The 27678-nt window shown below is 41.9% G+C and overlaps 2 protein-coding genes across 6 annotated transcripts in view; both read right to left on the minus strand.

Annotated features, from left to right (window-relative positions):
• The window catches only part of LOC133619229 (uncharacterized), a 54339-nt gene extending 46687 nt beyond the window's left edge, over positions 1–7652 (minus strand). For all 5 annotated transcript variants that reach the window (XM_072915393.1, XM_072915391.1, XM_072915395.1 and 2 more), the window contains exons 1-2: positions 7371–7652; positions 4837–5112 (exon numbers count right to left, since the gene is read on the minus strand). In XM_072915393.1, the coding sequence (XP_072771494.1) occupies positions 4837–5112; positions 7371–7473 (379 nt within the window). In that variant the 5' untranslated portion in view covers positions 7474–7652. The remainder of the gene's footprint in view (positions 1–4836; positions 5113–7370) is intronic.
• A 12826-nt stretch (positions 7653–20478) lies between these two features.
• LOC140679624 (uncharacterized) overlaps positions 20479–27678 on the minus strand; it is a 56646-nt gene continuing 49446 nt past the window's right edge. The window contains exon 2 of the mRNA XM_072915445.1: positions 20479–21562. Within this exon, the coding sequence (XP_072771546.1) occupies positions 20592–21562 (971 nt within the window). The 3' untranslated portion in view covers positions 20479–20591. The remainder of the gene's footprint in view (positions 21563–27678) is intronic.

Below are 27678 nucleotides of genomic sequence, written 5' to 3' on the forward strand. Positions count from 1 at the left end.
ATTGTTAACAAGTTAAAGGTGTTTAATGAAAACACAAGCATGTTTAACACATATAGTTAATATTGTTAACAACTTAAAGGTGGTTAAAGATAATACAAGCATGTTTAACACATATAGTTAATATTGTTAACAAGTTAAAGGTGTTTAAAGATAATACAAGCATGTTTAACACATATAGTTAATATTGTTAACAAGTTAAAGGTGTTTAAAGATAATACAAGCATGTTTAACACATATAGTTAATATTGTTAACAAGTTAAAGGTGTTTAATGAAAACACAAGCATGTTTAACACATATAGTTAATATTGTTAACAACTTAAAGGTGGTTAAAGATAATACAAGCATGTTTAACACATATAGTTAATATTGTTAACAAGTTAAAGGTGTTTAAAAATAATACAAGCATGTTTAACACATATAGATTCCTTTCTTTCATGAAGACAAGAATATAAGTTGGTGTATTACCTGATTGTGATGACTTGCATTGATAGGAATCAGACAGTGGTGCTGATAACGTCCGCATTTTCGAATGGAGGAGAAAAAAAGTCCTCCTTTCTGTCCAATACCACATGAAAGTGGTTGGTTTTTGGCATCTTATTTGTCCAGCTTCTGTACTCCTTTGTATACACTTTACAAGAAATACATTGTCGGCAAACTCCGTAGCTTGCGCACGCCAGCTTTCTGAGACTCTTATTTTGTTAGCGCAACTGTGCAGTCGGTCTTTGGAGTTTTGACGACAGGTACGGCGCCAGAGTCTGTTGAAATAAAGTGTTTCTCGCCTTCCTGTCGGTAATTTTAATGAGCTAAATATGTACATAAAGTGTTGTACTTATATTCCAACTCCGCGTTCTTCTTGGTCATCGCCGCTGCGGCCATCAACCCCCACAACCCCCGACCACACCACCACAAATAGATGCCTGTCCTGTGGGAAACACTGCACCTATACTGTATTTACCTTTATATACATATATATATATATATATATATGTCTTAATAAGGTTATCTAAAAAATAGTGCTCGATACCGTAGTAGAGCGCAATATATGTATGTGTGGGGAAAAAAATCACAAGACTATTTCATCTCTACAGGCCTGTTTCATGAGGGGGGGTACCCTCAATCATCAGGAGATGATGAAAAATCTCCTGATGATTGAGGGTACCCCCCCTCATGAAACAGGCCTGTAGAGATGAAATAGTCTTGTGATTTTTTTTCCCACACATACATATATATATATATATATATATATATATATATATATATATATATATATATATATATATATATATATATATATATGTATGTATATATATATATATATATATATATATATATATGTGTGTGTATATATATATATATATATATATATATATATATATATATATATATATATATTAGTGATGGGTTGATGAGGCGTCATGAAGCGTTTCGACACATTGCAAAACTGTATTGATACTGTGTCGATACTGTGTCACTAAATACTGACATCTGCTGGACATTAAAAATCCCTACAGGCAACCTATGGACCGACTCAACTGACACTGATTTGATGCCCTAGTATATACAATAATATAAACCAAGTCATTGTATTTCTTTTAGGATTATTTCATAACTTCATTTAAATAAAAAACTATTTTTTATCTTTTTTAGATAAATAATGTGAACATGTATCATAACATGGAAATCTAAGAGAACGTGTTGTGAATGAGGATGCTTGTGGACCTGGAAATTATTATTTATTTTTTTATACACATTTTTATTTTTAAAAAAAACAGTTTTTCCAATGTATTCAATTTTAGACGCTTTCTCTTCTTAGTTATTATTTCTCTGGCTGTAGAAAAGACCCGCTCACAGGGCACAAAGGAGGCGTCAATGCGACACAGTTCGCGTATCGGTCACGTGACCAAAACAGCTCATGATCGGTCACGTGACTTTCTAAAAGCGGTACGCGCACCGACACAGGGTTTTGCTCTATGAGCTCGACGCATGCGCCGATGCATCGGTGTTGCCGGACCCATCACTAATACTAATATTTATATATATATACCTATACTGGCTCACCTGTACTGGCTACCTGTGCACTTAAGATGAGACTTTAAGGTTTTACTACTTACGTATAAAATACTACACGGTCTAGCTCCATCCTATCTTGCTGATTGTATTGTACCATATGTCCCGGCAAGAAATCTGCATTGTAAGAACTTCGGCTTATTATTGATTCTCAGAGCCCAAAAACAATCTGCGGGCTATAGAGCATTTTCTATTTGCACTCCAGTACTCTGGAATTCCCTCCCGGTAACAGTTAGATATGCTACCTCAGTAGGAACATTTAAGTCCCATCTTAAAACTCATTTGTAAACGCTTGCTTTTAAATAGACCCCCTTTTGGACCAGTTGATCTGCCCTCTCTTTTCTGCTCTGCCCCCCTCTCATGCGTGGAGAGGTTATTAGGTGACCCCAGATGAGGCACTAGCTCTTCCAAGTCGGGACCCGGGGTGGACCACTCATCTGTGCATCAGTTGGGGACATCTCTGCGCTGCTGACTTGTCTCCATTCAAGATGATCTCCTGCTGGCCCCACTATGGACTGGACTCTCACACTATTAACTAAATCCACTATGGACTGGACTCTCATACTATTAACTAGATCCACTATGGACTGGACTCTCACACTATTAACTAGATCCACTATGGACTGGACTCTCACACTATTAACTAGATCCACTATGGACTGGACTCTCACACTATTAACTAGATCCACTATGGACTGGACTTTCACACTATTAACTAGATACACTATGGACTGGACTCTCACACTATTAACTAGATCCACTATGGACTGGACTCTCACACTATTAACTAGATCCACTATGGACTGGACTCTCACACTATTAACTAGATCCACTATGGACTGGACTCTCACACTATTAACTAGATCCACTATGGACTGGACTCTCACACTATTAACTAGATCCATTATGGACTGGACTCTCACACTATTAACTAGATCCACTATGGACTGGACTCTCACACTATTAACTAGATCCACTATGGACTGGACTCTCACACTATTAACTAGATCCACTATGGACTAGACTTTCACACTATTAACTAGATCCACTATGGACTGGACTCTCACACTATTAACTAGATCCACTATGGACTGGACTCTCACACTATTAACTAGATCCACTATGGACTGGACTCTCACACTATTAACTAGATCCACTATGGACTGAACTCTCACACTATTAACTAGATCCACTATGGACTAGACTTTCACACTATTAACTAGATACACTATGGACTGGACTCTCACACTATTAACTAGATCCACTATGGACTGGACTCTCACACTATTAACTAGATCCACTATGGACTGGACTCTCACACTATTAGCTAGATCCACACTGGACTCTCACACTATTAACTAGATCCACTATGGACTGGACTCTCACACTATTAACTAGATCCACTATGGACTGGACTCTCACACTATTAACTAGATCCACTATGGACTAGACTTTCACACTATTAACTAGATACACTATGGACTGGACTCTCACACTATTAACTAGATCCACTATGGACTGGACTCTCACACTATTAACTAGATCCACTATGGACTGCACTCTCACACTATTAACTAGATCCACTATGGACTGGACTCTCACACTATTAACTAGATCCACTATGGACAGGACTCTCACACTATTAACTAGATCCACTATGGACTGGACTCTCAAACTATTAACTAGATCCACTATGGACTGGACTCTCACACTATTATGTTAGATCCACTATGGACTGGACTCTCACACTATTAACTAGATCCACTATGGACTGGACTCTCACACTATTAACTAGATCCACTTTACGTCCATTGCACCGGTCGCAAAGGTCTCTCGTTGTTCCCATTCATTGGGTTGAGTTTTTTCTTGCCCTGATGTGGGATCTGAGCCTAGGATGTTGTTGTGGCTTGTGCAGCCCTTTGTGTGATTAAGGAATATATAAATAAACTTTGATTGATTGAAAACCCATCCATCCATCCATCTTCTTCCGCTTATCCGAGGTCGGGTCGCGGGGGCAGCAGCCTAAGCAGGGAAGCCCAGACTTCCCTCTCCCCAGCCACTTCGTCCAGCTCTTCCCGGGGGATCCCGAGGCGTTCCCAGGCCAGCCGGGAGACATAGTCTTCCCAACGTGTCCTGGGTCTTCCCCGTGGCCTCCTACCGGTCGGACGTGCCCTAAACACCTCCCTAGGGAGGCAATCGGGTGGCATCCTGACCAGATGCCCGAACCACCTCATCTGGCTCCTCTCCATGTGGAGGAGCAGCGGCTTTACTTTGAGCTCCTCCCGGATGACAGAGCTCCTCACCCTATCTCTAAGGGAGAGCCCCGCCACCCGGCGGAGGAAACTCATTTCAGCCGCTTGTACCCGTGATCTTGTCCTTTCGGTCATAACCCAAAGCTCATGACCATAGGTGAGGATGGGAACGTAGATCGACCAGTAAATTGAGAGCTTTGCCTTCCGGCTCAGCTCCTTCTTCACCACAACGGATCGATAAAGCGTCCGCATTACTGAAGACGCCGCACCGATTCGCCTGTCGATCTTACCATCCACTCTTCCCTCACTCGTGAACAAGACTCCGAGGTACTTGAACTCCTCCACTTGGGGCAAGATCTCCTCCCCAACCCGAGATGGCACTCCACCCTTTTCCGGGCGAGAACCATGATTGAACACTTATATGGTTTTTCACCTGTGTGTGTTCTCATGTGTCGAGTCAAAGAGCTACTTTGAGAAAAGCTTTTGCCACAAACTGAGCAGCTCGAACATTTTTACCTTCGCAGTCTTTATCGCCGCTCAAAGGTTCTTCAACCTGGTCTTCGTCTTGTGGTTTCTCTTCATCATCTTCAGTCTTCACAGAGAGAATACTCAGTGGAAACTTGGTGTAATCAGCTTCCTCTCGTCCTAGAAGACACTCTCCCTCCTGAGTGATGCAGAGTTCCTCCTCTTCCTTTTTAATGCAGGGTGGTTGTGGAGTCTCCTGCTTCAAAGTGGAGCTCCCCCCTAACTGAGGGGAAACTTCTTCTGGATTACCGATCAGCTGCTGGACGTCTGCAAGACACAAACAACAAAAACACACTTTCTTCTATGTACTGTATGTGTGTGTAGTAGGGTTGTTCGGTATCACTACGGGTTCAAAAAGGAGCGAAGCTAACGCCACACTACTGGGAACTGTAGTTAAGCTACATAGTGTCACTACTTGTTGTGCACTACTGCCCATCACTCATTCTAACTCGTAAATAAACGCTAGCAAAAGTCAGCTCACAATGCAGGTAATGGGGATGCACTCTATTTCGCCTATAAAAAAACTCTAACAAAATATCCAGCAACTTTTTATATACACGCTGTAAGTATATATGTACTGTAATAACAGGCACATTCATAATAACATGTAATATTTACGTATTTTCGTCTTTTTTTTAATCATTTTAAGCAAATGGCGGCGCATTATTTACACAGACGCATCACAACTAAGGCTGAAACGACGCGTCGACGTAGTCGACGTCGTCGGTTACGTAAATACGTCGACGCCGTTTTTGTGCGTCGACGCGTCGCATATTTACGTCACACTACTTTACTGTCATGGCGGAGCGCAAAGCAGACGATGCGAGCGAGGGGAAAAAAGCACGCCAAAAGTCGTCAAAAGTGTGGGAGTATTTCAATAAACGGTCTAATAATGTTGTTGTATGCACACTGTGTCGAGCGGAAATGGCCTATCATAGCAGCACAACGGCTATGAACGAACATTTGAAAAGAAAACCCCCGACAGCGTTCTTGCCATCACCATCAACAAGTCAATCGTCCGCGTGCGTATACGTTGTCATTATTACACAAAAACATGAATGTGTCATTTGTATCTGCGTTGTAAATTCATAAACTAAAGCACCGTTTCGCTCTGAGAGGCGCGTTTGGCGTGCCTGTTCAGTGTTTACAAAGACGCGCTCCTCTTTAACGCTGTGGAGAGGCGGCGGCGGCGAGCGAGCGGCGAGGCGCGCCGGGAGCGACGCCGCAATCGTGCCCAGATGCGCGATCCGCGCAGTTGGAAGAGAAAAGACTTTGTGTAAAATTAAAAGATTGTAAACCTGGCAAAGCCGTCTGGCGTTCAGTCTGTCGGTCCTGAAAGAACCCCACGGCACAAGACGTGTCACAAACGCTAACGTTAATTAGTTGTGCAAATACCTTTTACAACATTAACAGTTACATATACTATGTACAAACCAACAATTAACTTTCACTTTAATCATACTATCATTGTTGTGTTATTAAGCAAAATAAGCAATACTTTTACTTTTGTTGAAATGTTTACACTGTACACTTTTTTGTATTGGATGTTTAGCTTTATTTTTGCACATTTTAGCAAATAAGCAATACTTTTACTTTTGTTGAAATGTTTACACTTGTTACAGAATATTTCCGTTTTGCACTTTTTTGTATTGGATGTTTATCTTTATTTTTGCACATTTTAAAGCAAAATAAGCAATACTTTTACTTTTGAAATGCTTATACTATTCCAGAATATTAAGATTTGCACTGGATGTTTACTTTTATATTTGCACATTAAAAAGCAAATAAGCTACTTTTAATTTTGTTAAATGTTAAAAGTTTTACATGTTTACATTGTTACAGAATATTTTGTCATGTTGTTGTCAATGTTGACTGAGTGGCCATACTTTTTTTTTTGTAAATAAAAGCCATGCCTTTTGAAAAAACTGGCCTACATTTATTTTTTCCTCTTCATTTTAAATTAAAAAAAAATCGGTAAAAGGAAAAATAATCTATAGATTAATCGAAAAAAATAATCTATAGATTAACCGATTAATCGAAAAAAATAATCTATAGATTAATCGATAGAAAAATAATCGTTAGCTGCAGCCCTAATCACAACGTTCGCTATTTCCTTCAACACCACCACCAACTATTACTAATAAAGGCAGACTTCACGAGTGCCAACAAAAAATACTTTTGGGACAAATTATGATCCAGAACCTTATATTTTTGAGCCTGAATATAAGGAGGATGAGCTACAAGTTTTAGAAGCTGAGAGATAAGCAGATCAAGCAATTAGCACTATTGCTAAGTGCTAAACAAAAAATACAAACTACATTCCATCCAATCTCGATTAATATCACTTTTTATTTAAATAAGGTAGTTTTTCCGGTGCAGGATACTACTGCGGTAACTTCTGACAAACATTTCCGCCATTTTTGATCGAGGTTCTTTGTTTACATTGTTCAACAAAGTCGGCTAATTTCTATTTTTAGGGCTTGGAATTCAAAGAGCTTTCAAATGAGGGAACGCAACACACTCACCTTCATCTTCGCTTTTCAGATTGTTCTCCGTTGGTGGCGCTGATTCTCTTTCATCTTCTCTTTTAGCGGACGTCGCCATCTTAGCATAGCAGTAGTCGTCCATCTTCTATCACGTCTTCAATCTTCACTTCACATAACACGCCGTCGCTCCACACTCAAAGTCCGTTTGGTGGGCTTAAGAAAAGATGAATAGTTGAGGTATTTGATGCTATTTTCGAATCTATAAGATCGTAAATGTGAAACTTCTCCGGAAAGCCACGCCGCTTAGTCCGCCATCTTGGACTTCCCGCTTTTCCACTGTTCCATGTGTTTGCGCATGCGCCAGAAGTGTGCAACTTCCGATCCACAACTGCACTTTAAAAAATAAAATACCTTTTAAATAACTAGCGGACCTTTTCATCTTTTCTTACATTTCTGGCTCATAATTGAAGTGTTTCTTATCGCGAAAACATTTTTGATATCAAAATACTTTAGAGATAGAAATGAAACAAAAGTCGACAATGTTGTATTCTGTCTTTTAGTGGGTTCAAGCAAACGGCAAGTTGTTTGACAAAGTAAGTCTTGTGAAAGTGTGAAACTCACACTACCCCAGTATACATTTTCAACATTATAGCATTTCAGCCTTTTGACGTTTTTTCCTCTCGACTTTTATCAGTAATATCCTCATTGAAGGATGACTTGTACTCGACCTCGGACCAACTGCACTCAGTGAGGAAACAAACACGCTCACATAAATATTGCTCTTATTGCAAGCATAGACAGCAGAACACTTCTATTTTCACTTTTGTACACTGACTTTAGTTATCTGCTGCACTGACAAGATGCCTGCTCGGTGCGTGTTGGCGACTGGAGCCAAACTGCTGTGTCAAAACTGGCGTGTGACGTCACCATATATAATGGGCTCTGTTGGCCACTTACTTAATAAACATACAGGACAAAGTGCGTCCTGATTCTTTGATTCTATTTTAAACTTGATGTGTGTCGATAATAAGAAAGTTTGTCGCTGCATTACTGACTAATAACCTCAGTTTTATCTGAAGTTCCATCGAGGTTTGTTTTGAAGCGAAAGTGGGCGCAGAGCACATCCCTCTACCACTGGTGTGTGACGTCATCGTTGCCTGTGCAATGCGCACTGCCTTCCTGCGCCGGTCCACATGAACACTGTGATTAATCATCATTCATTTATGGTAACCAGGCCCGGCCCTAACCAATCTGGCGCCCTAGGCAAGATTTTAAGTGGCGCCCCCCCCCCCCCCCCACATCGGCAGTGAAGTGTATATACTCACAAGAACCCGAATAGCTTTGTCTTTGACCTTTTTTTTTAACTTACAACTATACCTAATATATAAAGGGGTGGAAAAGTGACTATTACCTGCAGGGCAAACATTAGCTAACCAGAAGGCAATAACAATGTAAACAAAAAACACCTGCTTAAAAGATCTAATACAAATGTCCCTGAGGAATGTAAGGTGGGAGAACTGTAATTACCTAACGTTACATTATTATTTTCCATAACAATTTAGCCCCCTCCACAATATTAACCCGACGTTAAAACAGAACTAGCTATTTATTGATTAGCAATTGCCGAATCATGTAACATTAGCTTAATGCTAAAAAGCCAGGTTACTATCACATTCTGTAACAGACAAATAATTTCATGTAGGCTAACGTTACCTACCTGCTACCTCTGTCTTTTCTCGTTTCTCCTCCTCTTCTTTTCTCTTTTTTCTTCCCTGGGCACCTGACAGTTTTGGCATCTTGTGTTGATTTTTTGATGTGGTGACGTCCAAAAAGAGTCATGATACGGGAAGGGAGGGGGCGCACCGTGCGGGGGGGCGTAATGTTGTAACAAATAATATTTCTATTAAATAGGCTTTACTTTGCATTTTAATTAACGTGAGATTATTTTTTGTATTTAGAAATAATAGTAACAACTTTTTTTTTTTTTTTTTTTTTCTCCAACATTTGTGGCACTGGCATGGCGCCCCCTGATGGACGGCGCCCTTAGCATTTGCCTATACGGCCTATGCCACGGGCCGGCCCTGATGGTAACACATTAACATTGACAGCCTTAGTTGAAACCCATACTTTATTTTTTCATCATTGACCTGTAAATTATGGCCCATTATTATGGAAATTTAATTGTCTCACATCACCTTTTATAAATCAATATGATATTAATACTAATGCATAAATTAATAAATATACAAATACAAATGTTATATATAAATAAATAATTTGTATAAATAAACTTGTATTTGTAAATATATTTTTGGGATTTGAAAATATATACAAATAAAATAAATACAAAAATGTGACATATACAAATAAATCGAGAATTTATATAAATACACGTGTATTTGTAAATATATTTTTGAGATGTGAATATAAATATGCTTGATTTCGTATTTGTATTTGTATTGAATTTGCATATGTGGATCACTTTTTTGCTTTTGTGTAGATGAGACATTTCTACCACAAACCAGATGCACAAATACATGTGACCTACACACTCCCCTACACAACCAGCAGAGGGAACTGCAGCCAGAGCCACACATTGCACTGATAAGAGATAGCATTGATATAATAAAATAAGCAGCTAGCACGAACTTTCAGATTAACTGGATTAGCATTAGCTAATACAACGCTAACGTTAGCTAGCTCAGGCCCGTTGTGTGTGTCCTCTGTAAAGACGTGGATTGATTTTGGGCAGAAAACTGCGGGCATTTTGCATACAATGTATTTAATGCTCTGTGACCCAGACCACTCTGGCTGCAGTGCCCTCTGCTGGTTGTTCAGGGGAGTGTGTAGGTCCCATTTATTTGTGCATCTGGTTTGTGGTAGAAATGTCTCATCTACACAAAAGGAAAAAAGCGATCCACATAATAATAATAATAATGGATTCGATTTTATATCGTGCTTTTCTATTGTTTGATACTCAAAGTGCTCACAGAGAAGTGAGAACCCATCATTCATTCACACCTGGTGGTGGTAAGCTACATTTGTACCCACGGGTGCCCTGGGGTAGACTGACGAAAGCGAGGCTGCCAGTTTGTGCCTATGGCCCCTCTGACCACCACCTATCATTCATTCACCGGTGTGAGAAGCACCGGGGGCAAGGGTGAAGTGTCCTGCCCAAGGACACAACAGAAGCGATTTGGATGTCAAGAGGCGGGGAGCGAAACTGCAACCCTCAGGTTTCTGGCACGGCCGCTCTACCCACTACGCCATACCGCCCCTGAACATATGCAAATTCAATACAAAATCAAGCATATATATATTCAAATCTCAAATATATATTTACAAATACACGTTTATTTACACAAATTCTTGATTTATTTGTATGTCACATTTTTATATTCATACATTTTATTTGTATGTATTTTAAATTCTCAAAAATATATTTACAAATACGCGTTTATTTATACAAACTATTTATTTGTAAATCACATTTGTATATTTATTAATATATGCATATGTATTAATATCATATTGATATATATAAGTTGACATGTCTACTTCCATACATTACCAGTGTTACTCCCTCCGAGGTCTTAATCAAGGCTCAAGTCGTTTGTTTTTCTCACAGACATTTATTTCAGCCACGTCTTCTTCACGTTACCAACGATGCCAAATATAATGCCGTCAGAAGTAATAAAATAAGCAAACAGAACGTACAATTAGTCTGACATGCAAAAAAGAAAACACATAGATTTCACAAACATATCAGAAGTAATCATACCTCGTTGGCCTCATAAAGTCCAAGGGAATAAAGTTTATTTTCAATCCGAGACTCCATTAAACATTATCACAATTTCAGAAGGGTTAAAACCATTAAAAATCAGTTCCCAGTGGCTTATTTTATTTTTCAAAGTTTTTTTCAAAATTTTACCAATCACGCAAAATCCCTAAAAAAAGCTTCAAAGTGCCTGATTTTAACCATCGTTATATACACCCGTCCATTGTCCTGTGACGTCACATAGTGAAGCCAACACAAACAAACATGGCGGATAGAACAGCAAGCTATAGCGACATTAGCTCGGATTCAGACTCGGATTTCAGCGGCTTAAGCGATTCAACAGATTACGCATGTATTGAAACGGATGGTTGTAGTGTGGAGGCAGGTAGCGAAAACCAAATTGAAGAAGAAACTGAAGCTATTGAGCCATATCGGTTTGAACCGTATGCAAGCGAAACCCACGAAAACGACACGACAGCCAGCGACACGGGAGAAAGCGAGGACGAATTCGGCGATCGCCTTCTAACCAACGATTGGTATGTGTTTGTTTGGCATTAAAGGAAACTAACAACTATGAACTAGGTTTACAGCATATGAAATACATTTGGCAACAACATGCACTTTGAGAGTGCAGACAGCCCAATTCAGGCGCGCTAAGAACATATATTTTTCCACGATTTCATCACTCAGGTTAACCATACCTAAATACCATATTTTCCGCACCATAAGGCGCCCTGGGTTATAAGCCGCGCCTTCAATGAACGGCATATTTCAAAACTTTGTCCACCTATAAGACGCCCCGTGTTATAAGCCGCATCTAACTGCGCTAAAGGAATGTCAAAAGAACAGTCAGATAGGTCAGTCAAACTTTAATAATATATTAAAAACCAGCGTGATGTGGGCGCGCATGGAGTCGTATATCAACATGGACGGAGCTGCGTGAAAAAAGCCACCCGGCCTCTTCGCGTAAACTTACCTTAACCACTCGCTCATCTTTTCTTCATCCATCCATCCCTTCGAGTTAGCTTTTATGATGACGCCGGCTGGAAAGGTCTCTTTTGGCAAGGTCTTCCTTTTGAATATCACCATGGGTGGAAGTTTCTGGCCATTAGCATGGCAAGCTAGAACCACAGTGAAGGATGACTTCTCATTCCCTGTGGTGCGAATATTCACCGTACGTGCTCCCGTTGTATCCACAGTGCGGTTCACAGGAATATCAAAAGTCAGTGGAACCTCGTCCATGTTGATAATGTTCTCTGGCCGGATCTTTTTTTCAGCTATCTTGTTTTTACAATATGCACGGAAAGTAGCCAGCTTTTCTTGAAAGTCTTTAGGCAGTTGCTGTGAAATAGTAATCCGTGTGCGGATGGAGAGATTGCGTCTTTTCATGAACCGGAAACCTGTCGCTTAGTAGGAGCCATTTTGTGGTCTTTACAGATGTAAACACACAAAGGAAATGAAACGTAATATCCGCGCGCTTCTTCTTCTTCTACGCGGGCGGGTGGTTGCTTACAGTAGAAGAAGAAGCGCTTCCTGTTCTATGGGGGCGGGTGCTTACCTTGGCGGTTGCTTGCGTAGAAGAAGAAGCACTTCCTCTTCTACGGGGAAAAAAGATGGCGGCTGTTTACCGTAGTTGCGAGACCGAAACTTTATGAAAATGAATCTTAATATTAATCCATATATAAAGCGCACCGGGTTATAAGCCGCACTGTCAGCTTTTGAGTAAATTTGTGGTTTTTAGGTGCGGCTAATAGTGCGGAAAATACGGTAGATATTCTGTTGTGATTGAAGATTACTTGCAGTCGACACAGAACTCCTCACATTGTTAATTTAGGAATATGCACTGCACAAATATTCATATCAATTTTAGGATATATGTGAGCCTATACCATCACCACAGCTGTAGATGAGTGAATGCTCTAAAACCCATTAAGACAAATTCAGAGAGGAAGACAATGCTAAAGCCTCCCCAATCCTTCTCTCTATTTACGCGTTTTCTCTCCATCTACGGGACCGTGTATTTACGCTGATGTTTCCTGCTTTCACCCATTTAACATATCGTTACCTGCTCATTGCCTATCTTCTCTGCATCCTGGGGTCACACTGGTGCTTCCTGCCTTTACCCATTCAACATATCTTTACCTGCACATTACCTACCTTCTCTGCATAGTGTGGTCACGCTGGTGCTTTCTGCCTTTACCCATTCAACATATCTTTACCTGCACATTACCTACCTTCTCTGTATCCTGGAGTCTGGCTGGTGTTTCCTGCCTTTACCCATTCAACATATCTTTACCTGCACATTACCTACCTTCTCTGTATCCTGGAGTCTAGCTGGTGTTTCCTGCCTTTACCCATTCAACATATCTTTACCTGCACATTACCTACCTTCTCTGTATCCTGGAGTCTAGCTGGTGTTTCCTGCCTTTACCCATTCAACATATCTTTACCTGCACACTACCTACCTTCTCTGTATCCTGGAGTCTAGCTGGTGTGTCCTGCCTTTACCCATTCAACATAACTTTACCTGCACATTACCTACCTTTTCTGTATCCTGGAGTCTAGCTGGTGTTTCCTGCCTTTACCTGCACATTACCCACCTTCTCTGTATCCTGGAGTCTAGCTGGTGTGTCCTGCCTTTACCCATTCAACATAACTTTACCTGCACCTTACCTACCTTCCCTGCATCCTGGGGTCACACTGGTGCTTCTTTCTTTCACCATACAACATATCTTCACCTGCACATTACCTACCTTGTCTGCATTGCCTCGACCACACCTGCGCTTCCTTCTTTCACCCATTCAACATACCTTCACCCGCACATTACCTACCTTCTGTAACGACGTGGTCGCATAGTGATGCGGGTGTGGTTCTCCCAGGGATGCAGACGGCTTCGGACACAGCTTGCAGGTAGTATGATTTATTTAAAATATAAATCATGTGATGAATAAACAAAAAGACATGCACGTAGCACAAAAGGCAAAACAAAAGGGCTAGCGTGGGAGCTAGCAAACCAAAATAGCCTAGCGTGAGAACTAGTAGCTAAGAAAGAGGAAATAATCATCGTCATCAGTTGTGTGGGAACAAACTAGGAAGCCAGACCGAGTGAGGCCAGGGCAAAGACTAAATAGCCCTCTGATTAGCGCCCGGGCAACAGGTGCGTGTCCCGGACACTAACCAGAGGCAGGTGTATACAATCTGCCGTCATGGCAACAGAAATAAACAAAACTCAAGGTGCTGAAAACACATGTGACTCAAACATAAACAAACTATGATCCGGGCAGCGGATCGTAACACCTTCTCTGCATGGTGGGGTCACGCTGGTGCTTCCTGCCTTTACCCATTCAACATATCTTCACCTGCACATTACCTACTTGCTCTGCATCCTCGGGTCACGCTGGTGCTTCCTGCAGGTAAAGATATGTTGACTGGGTGATCCCAGTCAACATATCTTTACCTGCAAATTACCTACTTTTTCTGCATCCTGGGGTCAAACAGGTGCTTCCTTCTTTGACCCAGTCAACATATCTTTACCTGCACATTACCTACCTTCTCTGTATCCTAGAGTCAAACTGGTGCTTCGGTCCCTAATAAGAAAGTCCACAAAGGAACAGAAGAGTCATTGATTTAAGGCACAAACTTGGAGAAATGACAAGTCAAATTCCTGAACAGAGGTGAGAAAAGGGGCAAAATATCCTAACAGTATTTAACAGTATCAAGGGGATTTACCTTTGAACAAATTCCAATGTCCGAGCACCTTCCTCTTGGTATTCCAAGTTGAACACATAGTAGGTGGCAAGAAGGGTAGCAAGCCCTGAGATGAAGCTAGGTTGGACGCCTTCGCAGATGACATCACCTTCCATGCTGATCATCCAACGTTTTATTGTGACTTTGTCACCAGCAACTGGTGCAGTCAAGAAATGCAGTTTATGTTCCTAAACAGTATCCAAAATGGGTAGCATTTTAAAGGTATTTGGAATGGCCACCTCACTCGATCTTTACTCTGTTTACATGTAGTCTCCTAAGGAAGTGGTTCTCAAATGGGGGTACACGTACCCCTGGGGGTACTTGAAGGTATGCCAAGGGGTTCGTTAGATTTTTTTTAAATATTCTAAAAATAGCAACCGTATTTTCCGCACTATTAGCCGCACCTAAAAACCACAAATTTACTCAAAAGCTGACAGTGCGGCTTATAACCCGGTGCGCTTTATATATGGATTAATATTAAGATTCATTTTCATAAAGTTTCGGTCTCGCAACTACGGTAAACAGCCGCCATCTTTTTTCCCCGTAGAAGAGGAAGTGCTTCTTCTTCTACGCAAGCAACCGCCAAGGTAAGCACCCGCCCCCATAGAAGAGGAAGCGCTTCTTCTTCTACTGTAAGCAACCACCCGCCTCCGTAGAAGAAGAAGAAGCGCGCGGATATTACGTTTCATTTCCTTTGTGTGTTTACATCTGTAAAGACCACAAAATGGCTCCTACTAAGCGACAGGTTTCCGGTTCATGAAAAGATGCAATCTCTCCATCCGCACACGGACTACTATTTCACAGCAACTGCCTAAAGACTTTCAAGAAAAGCTGGCTACTTTCCGTGCATATTGTAAAAACAAGATAGCTGAAAAAAAGATCCGGCCAGAGAACATTATCAACATGGACGAGGTTCCACTGACTTTTGATATTCCTGTGAACCGCACTGTGGATACAACGGGAGCACGTACGGTGAATATTCGCACCACAGGGAATGAGAAGTCATCCTTCACTGTGGTTCTAGCTTGCCATGCTAATGGCCAGAAACTTCCACCCATGGTGATATTCAAAAGGAAGACCTTGCCAAAAGAGACCTTTCCAGCCGGCGTCATCATAAAAGCTAACTCGAAGGGATGGATGGATGAAGAAAAGATGAGCGAGTGGTTAAGGGAAGTTTACGCGAAGAGGCCGGGTGGCTTTTTTCACGCAGCTCCGTCCATGTTGATATACGACTCCATGCGCGCCCACATCACGCTGGTTTTTAATATATTATTAAAGTTTGACTGACCTATCTGACTGTTTTTTTGACATTCCTTTAGCGCAGTTAGATGCGGCTTATAACACGGGGCGGCTTGTAGGTGGACAAAGTTTTGAAATATGCCGTTCATTGAAGGCGCGGCTTATAACCCAGGGCGGCTTATGGTGCGGAAAATACGGTATTCAAAAATCCTTTATAAATATATTTATTGAATAATACTTCGACAAAATATGAATGTAAGTTCATAAACTGAACATCAAATCAAGTAGGCTATTCTATTCATTACCACAAAGCCAGAGTTTCCCCCATGCCATGATGGTTTGACCCTACCTGGCGGTGCCACACAGCACCAACTGTCAATCAACTATCCATGTAGAAAACAATGGAGGCTTGGTTAAAACGTAGCAGTAATGCAGCTGAGACATGTGGACATGTCCCATAAATATTGATGTTAAAGATTTATTTTTTTGTGAAGAAATATTGAGAATGAAGTTCATGAATCCAGATGGAACTCTATTACAATCCCCAAAGAGGGCACTTTAAGTTGATTACTTCTATGTGTAGAAATCTTTATTTATAATTGAATCACTTGTTTATTTTTCAACAAATTTTTAGTTGTTTTATATATTTTTTCCAAATAGTTCAAGAAAGACTAGTACAAATGAGAAATATTTTGCACTGTTATATAATTTAATAAATCAGAAACTGATGACATAGTGCTGCATTATACTTCTTTATCTCTTTTTTTCAACCAAAAATGCTTTGCTCTGATTAGGGGGTATTTGAATTAAAAAAATGTTCACAGGGGGTACATCACTGAAAAAAGGTTGAGAACTACTGCCTTAGGACAGTAGTTCTCAACCTTTTTTCAGTGCTGTGAACATTTTTTTTAATTCAAGTACCGTATTTTCCGCACTATTAGCCGCACCTAAAAACCACAAATTTTCTCAAAAGCTGACAGTGCGCCTTATAACCCGGTGCGCTTTATATATGGATTAATATTAAGATTCATTTTCATAAAGTTTCGGTCTCGCAACTACGGTAAACAGCCGCCATCTTTTTTCCCCGTAGAAGAGGAAGCGCTTCTTCTTCTACGCAAGCAACCGCCAAGGTAAGCACCCGCCCCCATAGAACAGGAAGCGCTTCTTCTTCTACTGTAAGCAACCACCCGCCCGCGTAGAAGAAGAAGAAGCGCGCGGATATTACCGTACGTTTCATTTCCTTTGTGTGTTTACATCTGTAAAGACCACAAAATGGCTCCTACTAAGCGACAGGGATCCGGTTCATGAAAAGACGCAATCTCTCCATCCGCACACGGATTACTATTTCACAGCAACTGCCTAAAGACTTTCAAGAAAAGCTGGCTACTTTCCGTGCATATTGTAAAAACAAGATAGCTGAAAAAAAGATCCGGCCAGAGAACATTATCAACATGGACGAGGTTCCACTGACTTTTGATATTCCTGTGAACCGCACTGTGGATACAACGGGAGCACGTACGGTGAATATTCGCACCACAGGGAATGAGAAGTCATCCTTCACTGTGGTTCTAGCTTGCCATGCTAATGGCCAGAAACTTCCACCCATGGTGATATTCAAAAGGAAGACCTTGCCAAAAGAGACCTTTCCAGCCGGCGTCATCATAAAAGCTAACTCGAAGGGATGGATGGATGAAGAAAAGATGAGCGAGTGGTTAAGGTAAGTTTACGCGAAGAGGCCGGGTGGCTTTTTTCACGCAGCTCCGTCCATGTTGATATACGACTCCATGCGCGCCCACATCACGCAGGTTTTTAATATATTATTAAAGTTTGACTGACCTATCTGACTGTTTTTTTGACATTCCTTTAGCGCAGTTAGATGCGGCTTATAACACGGGGCGGCTTATAGGTGGACAAAGTTTTGAAATATACCGTTCATTGAAGGCGCGGCTTATAACCCAGGGCGCCTTATGGTGCGGAAAATACGGTATATATCAAATATACGTGTTGCTTCTGTCAGCAGCTACACTGACATTGATGTGTCTCTGAGAACTGAACACATTTTTATAACTTATAACAAAATGTGTTTATACAGTAACCTGCTCACATGAGTCACATTACAGCAGGGGTGTCAAACTCATTTTAGCTCAGGGGCCGCATGGAGGAAAATCTATTTCCACGTGGGCGGGACGGGTAAAATCATGGCATGATCACTTAAAAATACGACTATAAGAACATCAGATTGTTTTCTTTATTTTATTTCGGCCCAAAATAGAACAAGCACATTCTGAAAATGTACACATTACAAATAATCCTCTTGACAAAACACTTCAAGTTAGTTAAACATTTTGAGGGGAAAAAAATGGTGCATTTTCAAAAACACCTTGAAGAACACAATGAATTTAAGACTTAATCTCAGTGTTTCTATTGAACTTTGAGTCATAACCCATCTAGGGTTGAACAAAAAACGAAATAAAGCATGAATAAAAAAAACTAGGGATGTCCGATAATATCGGACAACCGATATTATTGGCCGATAAATGCTTTAAAAAGTAATATCGGAAATTATCGGTATCAGTTTCCAAAAGTAAAATTTGTGACCTTCTAAAACGTTGTGTGTACACGGACGCAGGAAGAAGTACAGAGCGCCAATTAATCCTTGAAGGCACTGCCTTTGCGTACTGGCCCAGTCACATAATATCTACGGCTTGACACACGCACTCGCGAATGCAAGCATACTTGATCAACAGCCATGCGGGTCACACTGAGGGTGGCCGTATAAACAACTTTAACACTGTTACAAATATGCGCCACACTGTGAACCCACACCAAACAAGAATGACAAACACACTTCGGGAGAACAGCCGCACCGTAACACAACATAAACACGACAGTAAAAATACCCAGAACCCCTTGCAGATGCTTGTTTTCATTCAGACAAGGAAAAAAAGAATCAGCCCACTCTTTGAGCTTCATCTGTTGCACAAATAGACTAATAGTCTGGATTGAGTGAAGCTGTTTCATTTATGTTTTGTGCCTTTTTCCCCGTGCACTTTAAAGGATGTCTTTGTTTTCTACTAGTCTAGACTGAAGCAGTTTTATTAATGTTCATGCACTTTAAAGAATGGGTGTGTTATCTACTAGTCTAGACTGAAGCAGTTTTTTATTTTTGTGCCTTTCTTGTTTTTATTTGCACATTATTGTTACTCATACAAATACGTTAAGAACAGGGCAGATTGAGCCCAGTTTATAGTATACTCTGGACTGTAGCTGTGTGCCTTCTTGTTTTTGTAGCTGTTGTTTTGAGGCATGTTTAAAAAAAACAAAAAACTTTGTGAAAGTCAAAGTACAGTGTTTCCCATAGTTGTATCAGGATTATCTCAGGGAGAGCATGTCCCAAATTTCAAATTGCTGTTTTGAGGCATGTTAAAAAATAATGCACTTCTTCAATAATAAATATGGCAGTGCCATGTTGGCACTTTTTTCCATAACAGGAGTTGAAGTTGTTCTCTTATTTTGGAAAACCTTGTTATATTGTTTAATGCATCCAGCGGGGCATCAAAACAAAATTAGGCATAATAATGTGTTAATTCCACGACTGTATATATATTGGTATCGGTAATTAAGAGTTGGACAATATTGGAATATCGTCAAAAAAGCCAATATCGAATATCTCTAATAAAAACTATTCTATGTATCAACTACCTCATTTGTCATTTCCACATATTAATCCTGTGCTAACTCAACAAACCATACAAACTGAGGTAGAAACTATTCAAGAGTGTTGAGTTACTTCCTGTCTTTTAAGCATAATGTGTATTCATAGAAAAATAAAAGCAGTGCAATGTGTGAACAATTTCAACAAAGCACAAATAAAAACTTAAAAGACTGACAGTATTGCAGTAAATCACACACTGTTCACTTTCTTTACATTTGGGGGGGGTCCTGGGTAGGGTGGATGTCGCCACATATGAGCAACATACCACAAACTTAACAGCTAATTGGTTATTTTCCCTTGTGTGTTCTCATGTGTTTTACTGCGGTTGCATTATGTGTGAACCTTTTACAGCACACTGAACAACTAAATGGTTTTCCTCCAGCGTGTTTTCTCATGTGACGACACAAAGAGCTGTTATAAGAAAAGCTTGTACCACAAACTGAACAATTTAATGGTCTTTCACCTGTGTGCATTCTCATGTGTTGAGTCAAATTGCTATTTCGAGAAATGCTTTTGCCACAAACTGAACAATTACATTGTTTTTCTCCTCTGTGTGTTCTCATGTGTTGAGCCAAATTGCTATTTCGAGAAAAGCTTTTGCCACAAACTGAACAATTACATGGTTTTTCTCCTCTGTGCGTTCTCATGTGTTGAGTCAGAGCTTTTTCGAGAAAAGCTTTTGCCACAAACTGAACAATTACATGTTTTTTCTCCTCTGTGTGTTCTCACGTGTTGAGTCAAATGGCTACTTTGAGAAAAGCTGTTGCCACAAACTGAACAATTAAATGGTTTTCCACTTGTGTGTTCTCATGTGTTGAGTCAAATTGCTATTTTGACAAAAGCTTTTGCCACAAACTGAACAATTAAATGGTTTTTCACCTGTGTGTGTTCTCATGTGTTGAGTCAAATTGACATTTTGACAAAAGCTTTTGCCACAAACTGAACAATTAAATGGTTTTTCACCTGTGTGTGTTCTCATGTGTTGAGTCAAATGGCTTTTTCGAGAAAAGCTTTTGCCACAAACTGAACAATTACATGGTTTTTCTCCTCTGTGCGTTCTCATGTGTTCATTCAAAGCGCTTTTTCGAGAAAAGCTTTTGCCACAAACTGAACAATTACATGTTTTTTCTCCTCTGTGTGTTCTCACGTGTTGAGTCAAATGGCTACTTTGAGAAAAGCTGTTGCCACAAACTGAACAATTATATGGTTTTTCACCTGTGTGTGTTCTCATGTGTTCAGTCAAACCATAATTTCGAGAAAAGCTTTTGGCACAAACTGAACAATTAAATGGTTTTGCTCCTGTGTGTGTTCTCATGTGGTAAGCCAAATTACTCCTGTGAGCAAAACTTTTACCACAAACTGAGCAGCTCAAATTTTTTTTCCCTTTCTTCTTTGTAGAGCATTCAGAGTGTTTGTTGTCAGTGTGAGTCCTCATATCACCTTCACAGTCTTTATCGCTGCTCAAAGGTTCTTCAACCTCGTCTTCAGCCTCACTATCTGATAGTGGAGCTAAGAGGTTGTCTACTTGTGGTTTCTCTTCATCATCTTCAGTCTTCACAGAGAGAATACTCAGTGGAAACTTGGTGTAATCAGCTTCCTCTCGTCCTAGAAAACACTCTCCCTCCTGAGTGATGCAGAGTTCCTCCTCTTCCTTTTTAATGCAGGGTGGTTGTGGAGTCTCCTGCTTCAAAGTGGAGCTCCCCCCTAACTGAGGGGAAACTTCTTCTGATTCACCGATCAGCTGCTGGACGTCTGCAAGACACAAACAACAAAATCACACTTTCTTCTATGTACTGTATGTGTGTGTAGGAGGGTTGTACAGTATACTGCTACTAATAAAGTATTGTTGTACTAATCAATTGAAATCGGTACTATAGCACTTTTGAAAAATACTGGTACCGTTCTTTCATCTGAATGCCGTTGTGCGGCGGTGACATGTTTTGTTGGGAGTAACACTGGGTCCATAAGGCTCCGCTCTTTGGTCGGAAGGACGAGGCCGTCGATTAGTTACAACTTGGTCACTTTATTTATTATTTCCACAGGGCACAACCGGACATCCACCATGCTATTAACACTCCTGCACATGCTACCGCTAGCTCTCTTTACTCGCCCACTCACTCACTGACGTCACTCAGACAACACGTTGACATTCTCACAAACACACATACTACTCTCATAAGTTAACCAGCTCCCCTGCTGTGCACATGTAGATACGTAGAACTTGATGCCAAATATTAGCACAGTTAAAACTGCCCAATTGGTAGTCAACTAATGCAAGTGAAATGACTACATTTTGTAACAAATTCCTACCATTTGTGTTTTGTCTTTAATAAATGTGTTTTACCTGCTACATGGCTTATCTGTGTACATGTATCCATAGTTTCGTTTTTAGTACTTAATTAATAATTGTATTTTTCTTAAAGCACAGACCAGGAGTAGCAACCATAAGGCATGGATAATTTAATATGCCAGTAAAACTTTATGTTCTATTCTAATCTAATCCTTGATGATAGCAGACTATATGTAACATGGAACATTGTAAATTGTTCTTTGAGTGCAACAAGAGAAGCCCAATGTGTTTAATGCCTTTTAATTTATATTTTAACCTTGTAAAATTGTTCTTTGACTGTGACTGTTAAATGTAGTGTAAGATGTTCTGTTAAAATAAAGCCAATATTGACACTTTTCATAGTTCCCTTTATTTGGGAAAGTATCTATACATTTAGTTCATTTAGTGAACGACTATGAGCGTGCAGTGTACCGTATTTTCCGCACTATTAGCCGCACCTAAAAACCACAAATTTACTCAAAAGCTGACAGTGCGGCTTTTAACCCGGTGCGCTTTATATATGGATTAATATTACGATTCATTTTCATAAAGTTTCGATCTCGCAACTTCGGTAAACAGCCGCCATCTTTTCCCCCGGTAGAACAGGAAGCGCTTCTTCTTCTACGCAAGCAACCGCCAAGGTAAGCACCCGCCCCCATAGAACAGGAAGCACTTCTTCTTCTACTGTAAGCAACCACCCGCCCGCGTAGAAGAAGAAAAAGCGCACGGATATCACCGTACGTTTCATTTCCTTTGTGTGTTTACATCTGTAAAGACCACAAAATGGCTCCTACTAAGCGTCAGGGATCCGGTTCATGAAAAGACGCAATCTCTCCATCCGCACACGGATTACCGGTACTATTTCACAGCAACTGATATTCCTGTGAACCGCACTGTGGATACAACGGGAGCACGTACGGTGAATATTCGCACCACAGGGAATGAGAAGTCATCCTTCACTGTGGTTCTAGCTTGCCATGCTAATGGCCAGAAAATCCCATGTTGATATTCAAAAGGAAGACCTTGCCAAAAGAGACCTTTCCAGCCGGCGTCATCATAAAAGCTAAGTCGAAGGGATGGATGAAGAAAAGATGAGCGAGTGGTTAAGGTAAGTTTAAGTTTACGCGAAGAGGCCGGGTGGCTTTTTTCACGCAGCTCTGTCCATGTTGATATACGTATGTTTGTGATTGCACATTTGCGTACATTTTGGGAGTGAACAGAGTTGTTAGAACGCTGGTTTTTAATATATTATTAAAGTTTGACTGACCTATCTGACTGTTTTTTTGACATTCCTTTAGCGCAGTTAGATGCGGATTACAACACCGGGCGGCTTATAGGTGGAGAAAGTTTTGAAATATGCCGTTCATTGAAGGCGCGGCTTTTAACCCAGGGCGCCTTATGGTGCGGAAAATACGGTACATGCCGTAAAGTCTGTTAGAACATCTATGGCTTAAAGAGTCACCAAGCGAGGAAGAAGTGCCTGTTGAGAGCAGAAGCAACACAACGCACAGGTGTTACACCTGCTGAGACGCAGAAGGTGCCAGGCCCGGAGTCACCCCATAGTGCCCAGAACCTGCATGTGTTGCAAACTAATCCCTCGAGCATCAAGTCTTAACAGAGGCGGCTCAAGTGGCCTGCAGCTAGCATGACCTCACTCTGGAAGCAATTCGATGACGATGTCGACCAAATTCTGGAGGCAATGGCGAAGGGAGAAGCCGACGGGAAGCTACAAACTATGACAACAATCATTGTCAGCATCGCAGCTGAACGGTTCGGCGAGGAGGAGAAGAGAAGCTCTGGAACCATGTACTGAAAGAACCACAGAGCGGTGAGGATCCACATTAGGCATGAGATGAAAATGCTGAAGTTCCAGTACAAGGCGGCAGGACATGAGGAACGCATTGGCCTGGCCCAGCTTCTTCGGAAAAAGATCAGAATTCTCCGAGGGCAGAGTGTCATCAGAGGCGGCGACGCAAGAGGTCACGTAAGCATGCTGCTTTCATCGCTCAGCCCTTCAAGTTCACGAAGGATTTGCTGGGACAGAAGCGCAGTGGCAAACTGGCCTCCTCGCAGGAAAACATAGATCAACATCTGAAGCAGACGTACAGTGACCCCGAAAGAGAACAGGTGTTGGCAGAGTGTAACAACCTCATAGACCTTCCTGAACCAGAAGTGCAGTTTGACATGTCGCACCTGCAGCTAAAGGAAGTCAGGGACGTTGTCCGCAGAGCCAGGGCAAGCTCTGCACCGGGACCGGGTGGCACTTCACACAAAGTGTATAAGAACTGTCCCAAACTGCTGCTGCGTCTGTGGAAAATCCTGCGAGTGTACTGGGGAAGGATCCCTCAGCAAGACCAGTTCCGCATCATCTCCCTGCTGTGTGTTGAGGCATAGGTTTTCTTCAGCGCTGTTTCCAAACAACTGTGTACCCACTTGGCAAAGAACACCTACATCGATACATCTGTCCAGAAAGGCGGAATTCCAGGAATGTCAGGATGTATGGAGAATACATGTGGTGACGCAGCTAATTCGGGACGCTCGAGAGAACAAGGGCAACCTATCAGTACTGTAGCTTGACCTGGCAAATGCATTCGGCCCTATTCCGCACAAGCTCGTTCAACTCACTCTGATGAAACATCATGTACCCAGCAGGTGTAAAGACCTCATTACTGATTACTACAGCAATTTCAGGATGAGGGTCTCTTCCGGAGCAACAACATCCAGTTGGCACAAGGTGGAGATTGGTATCATCACAGGGTGTACTATCTCTGTGACACTGTTCTCACTAGCCATGAACATGCTCACCAAGTCTGCTGAGCCAGAGTGCAGAGGGCCTCGCACAAATTCCGGACAAAGGCAACCACCCATCAGGGCATTCATGGATGACCTCACTGTCACGACAGAATCAGTCCCAGGCTGCTGTTGGATTCTGAAAGAACTTGAAAAGTTGGTGGAGTGGGCCCGGATGCATTTCAAATCCGCCAAATCCAGATCAATGGTACTGAAGAAGGGGAAAGTGGAGGACAAGTTCCGCTTTAACATCACAAGCACAGCCATCCCAACTATCTCAGAGAGGCCAGTCAAGAGCTTGGGCAAGATTTTTGACTGCTCTCTGAGAGACACAACATCCATCCAGTCGACTTGCGCCGAGTTGGATGGCTGGCTGAAATCCGTGGACAAGTCAGGCCTACCTGGGAGGTTTAAAGCTTGGATTTACCAGCATGGCATTCTTCCCAGAATCCTGTGGCCCCTCCTCGTCATGAGGTGAGAGCAGCAGTGGAGGAGACAAGAACCTGCAAGGCTGTTGGAATGAAGCAACAGGGAGCTTGGACAAGATGTGAGAATGCGGTTGAGAGGAGACTTGGAAAGCCGAGTCGCAACGCATCAAATTCCTCATTCAGGCAGTGTATGATGTGCTCCCAAGCCCTTCAAACCTGCACACATGGGGCATAGCAAAGACACCAGCATGCCCACTGTGCTCCAAGCGAGGAACCCTGGAACACACTTGGAGATGGAAGGTACAGGTGGAGGCATGACCAAGTCCTGAAGACCATTGCTGAAGCCATTAGTGCAGGACTAGCATGGGAAAAACAGTTCCACCCCTCCAAGAAAACCATCGCCTTTGTCAGAGCTGGGGACACGCCAAATCCTGCCAGAAGAACATCAGCAGGCATCCTGACGTCTGCAAGAGACTGGCGTTGTTGGTGAACCTTGAAAACAGCTGCGACCAGACATTGTCCTTGTGTCTGAGTCCACCAAACAAGCTGTGCTGCTGGAGCTGACAGTCCTGTGGGAAGATCGCCTGGAAGAAGCCTTCGAGAGGAAGCTCTCCAAGTATGCAGGACTTTTGAGCGACAGCCAACAGGCTGGTTGGAGCTCTTGTAAAATGAAAAGAGCAAATCTCCCTCCCCCCGTTCTCAGCACATTCTACAGAGGCACTATAGAGAGCCTACTGACCAACTGCATCTCTGTCTGGACTGGAGCCTGCAATGCCTCAGACTGGAAGTCTCTCCACAGAGTGGTGAGGACGGCGGAAAAGATCATCAGGACTCCTCTTCCTCCTATCCAGGAGATGGCAAAAAGCCGCTGCCTGACCAGGGCTCAGAAAATCTGCAAAGACTCCTCCCACCCCCACCAAGGACTGTTTTCACTGCTGGACTCCAGAAAGAGGTTCCGCAGCCTCCGTAGCAGAACCTCCAGGTTCTGTAACAGCTTCTTCCCTCAGGCCATAAGACTCTTGAACTCATTAAAATAATCCCCTCAATTCCCCCCCAAAATTGATTAACTCGCTGGAATATAAAGACAATATAACATACATCCATAAACCTGGATGCATATGCAAAGGAATATATTGTCTCCAGACTTCCCCCCACATTCGACCCATACCAGTTTGCTTATCGCCCTAACCGCTCCACAGAGGACGCCATCTCCTCTGCACTCCACCTGAGCTTAGAACATCTGGAAGGAAAGGACACACACGTGCGGATGTTGTTCCTGGACTTCAGCTCAGCATTCAACACCATCATCCCGTAGCACTTGGTGAGCAAACTGGTCCCCCTTGGATTCAGTATCCCCCTTTGCAACTGGCTGTTTGACTTCCTCACAGACAGACCCCAATCTGTGAGAGTGGGCAACAACACCTCCAGTGCCATCTCCCTGAGCACCGGCTCCCCCCAGGGCTGCGTCCTGAGTCCGCTGCTGTTCAAGTTGATGACTCATGACTGCTGCGCCAGGTCCACTACTAACCACATTGTGAAGTACACGACAGTAGTGGGCCTCATCCGTGACAACAACGACATGGACTACAGGGAGGAGGTGAAACATCTGGTTGACTGGTGCAGAACCAACAACCTGGTCCTGAATGTCGACAAGACCAAGGAGATCATCGTTGACTTCAGGAAGCACCAGTCCAGCAACGCTCCACTCTACATCAACGGCACAGCGGTGGAGATAGTAAGCAGCACCAAGTTCCTGGGGGTGCAGATAACTGACAATATAACCTGGTCCCTACACACCGGAGCTCTTGTAAAAAGAGCTCAGCAGCGCATGCACTTTTTGCGTGGGATGAAAAGAGCACAGCTACCTCCCCCCATTCCACAACACATTCTACAGAGGCACTATAGAGAGCCTGCTGACCAACAGCATCTCTGTCTGGACTGGAGCCTGCAATGCCTCAGACTGGAAGTCTCTCCAGAGATCATCAGGACTCCTCTTCCTCCTATCCAGGAGATCGCAAAAAGCCGCTGCCTGACCAGGGCTCAGAAAATCTGCAGAGACTCCTCCCACCCCCACCAAGGACTGTTTTCACTGCTGGACTCTAGAAAGAGGTTCCGCAGCCTCCCCCCAAAATGGATTAACTCGCTGGAATAAAAAAGACAATATAACATACATCCATAAACGCGGACGCATGTGAAAAAGTGCAATATTTATTTGTCTGTACAGTAATCTATCTATTTATTTAAATATATATATATATATATATATATATATATATATATATATATATATACATATATATATATATATATAATTATTTATA

Source organism: Nerophis lumbriciformis, linkage group LG20, assembly GCF_033978685.3.
Source record: "Nerophis lumbriciformis linkage group LG20, RoL_Nlum_v2.1, whole genome shotgun sequence".
Lineage (NCBI taxonomy): Eukaryota > Metazoa > Chordata > Actinopteri > Syngnathiformes > Syngnathidae > Nerophis > Nerophis lumbriciformis.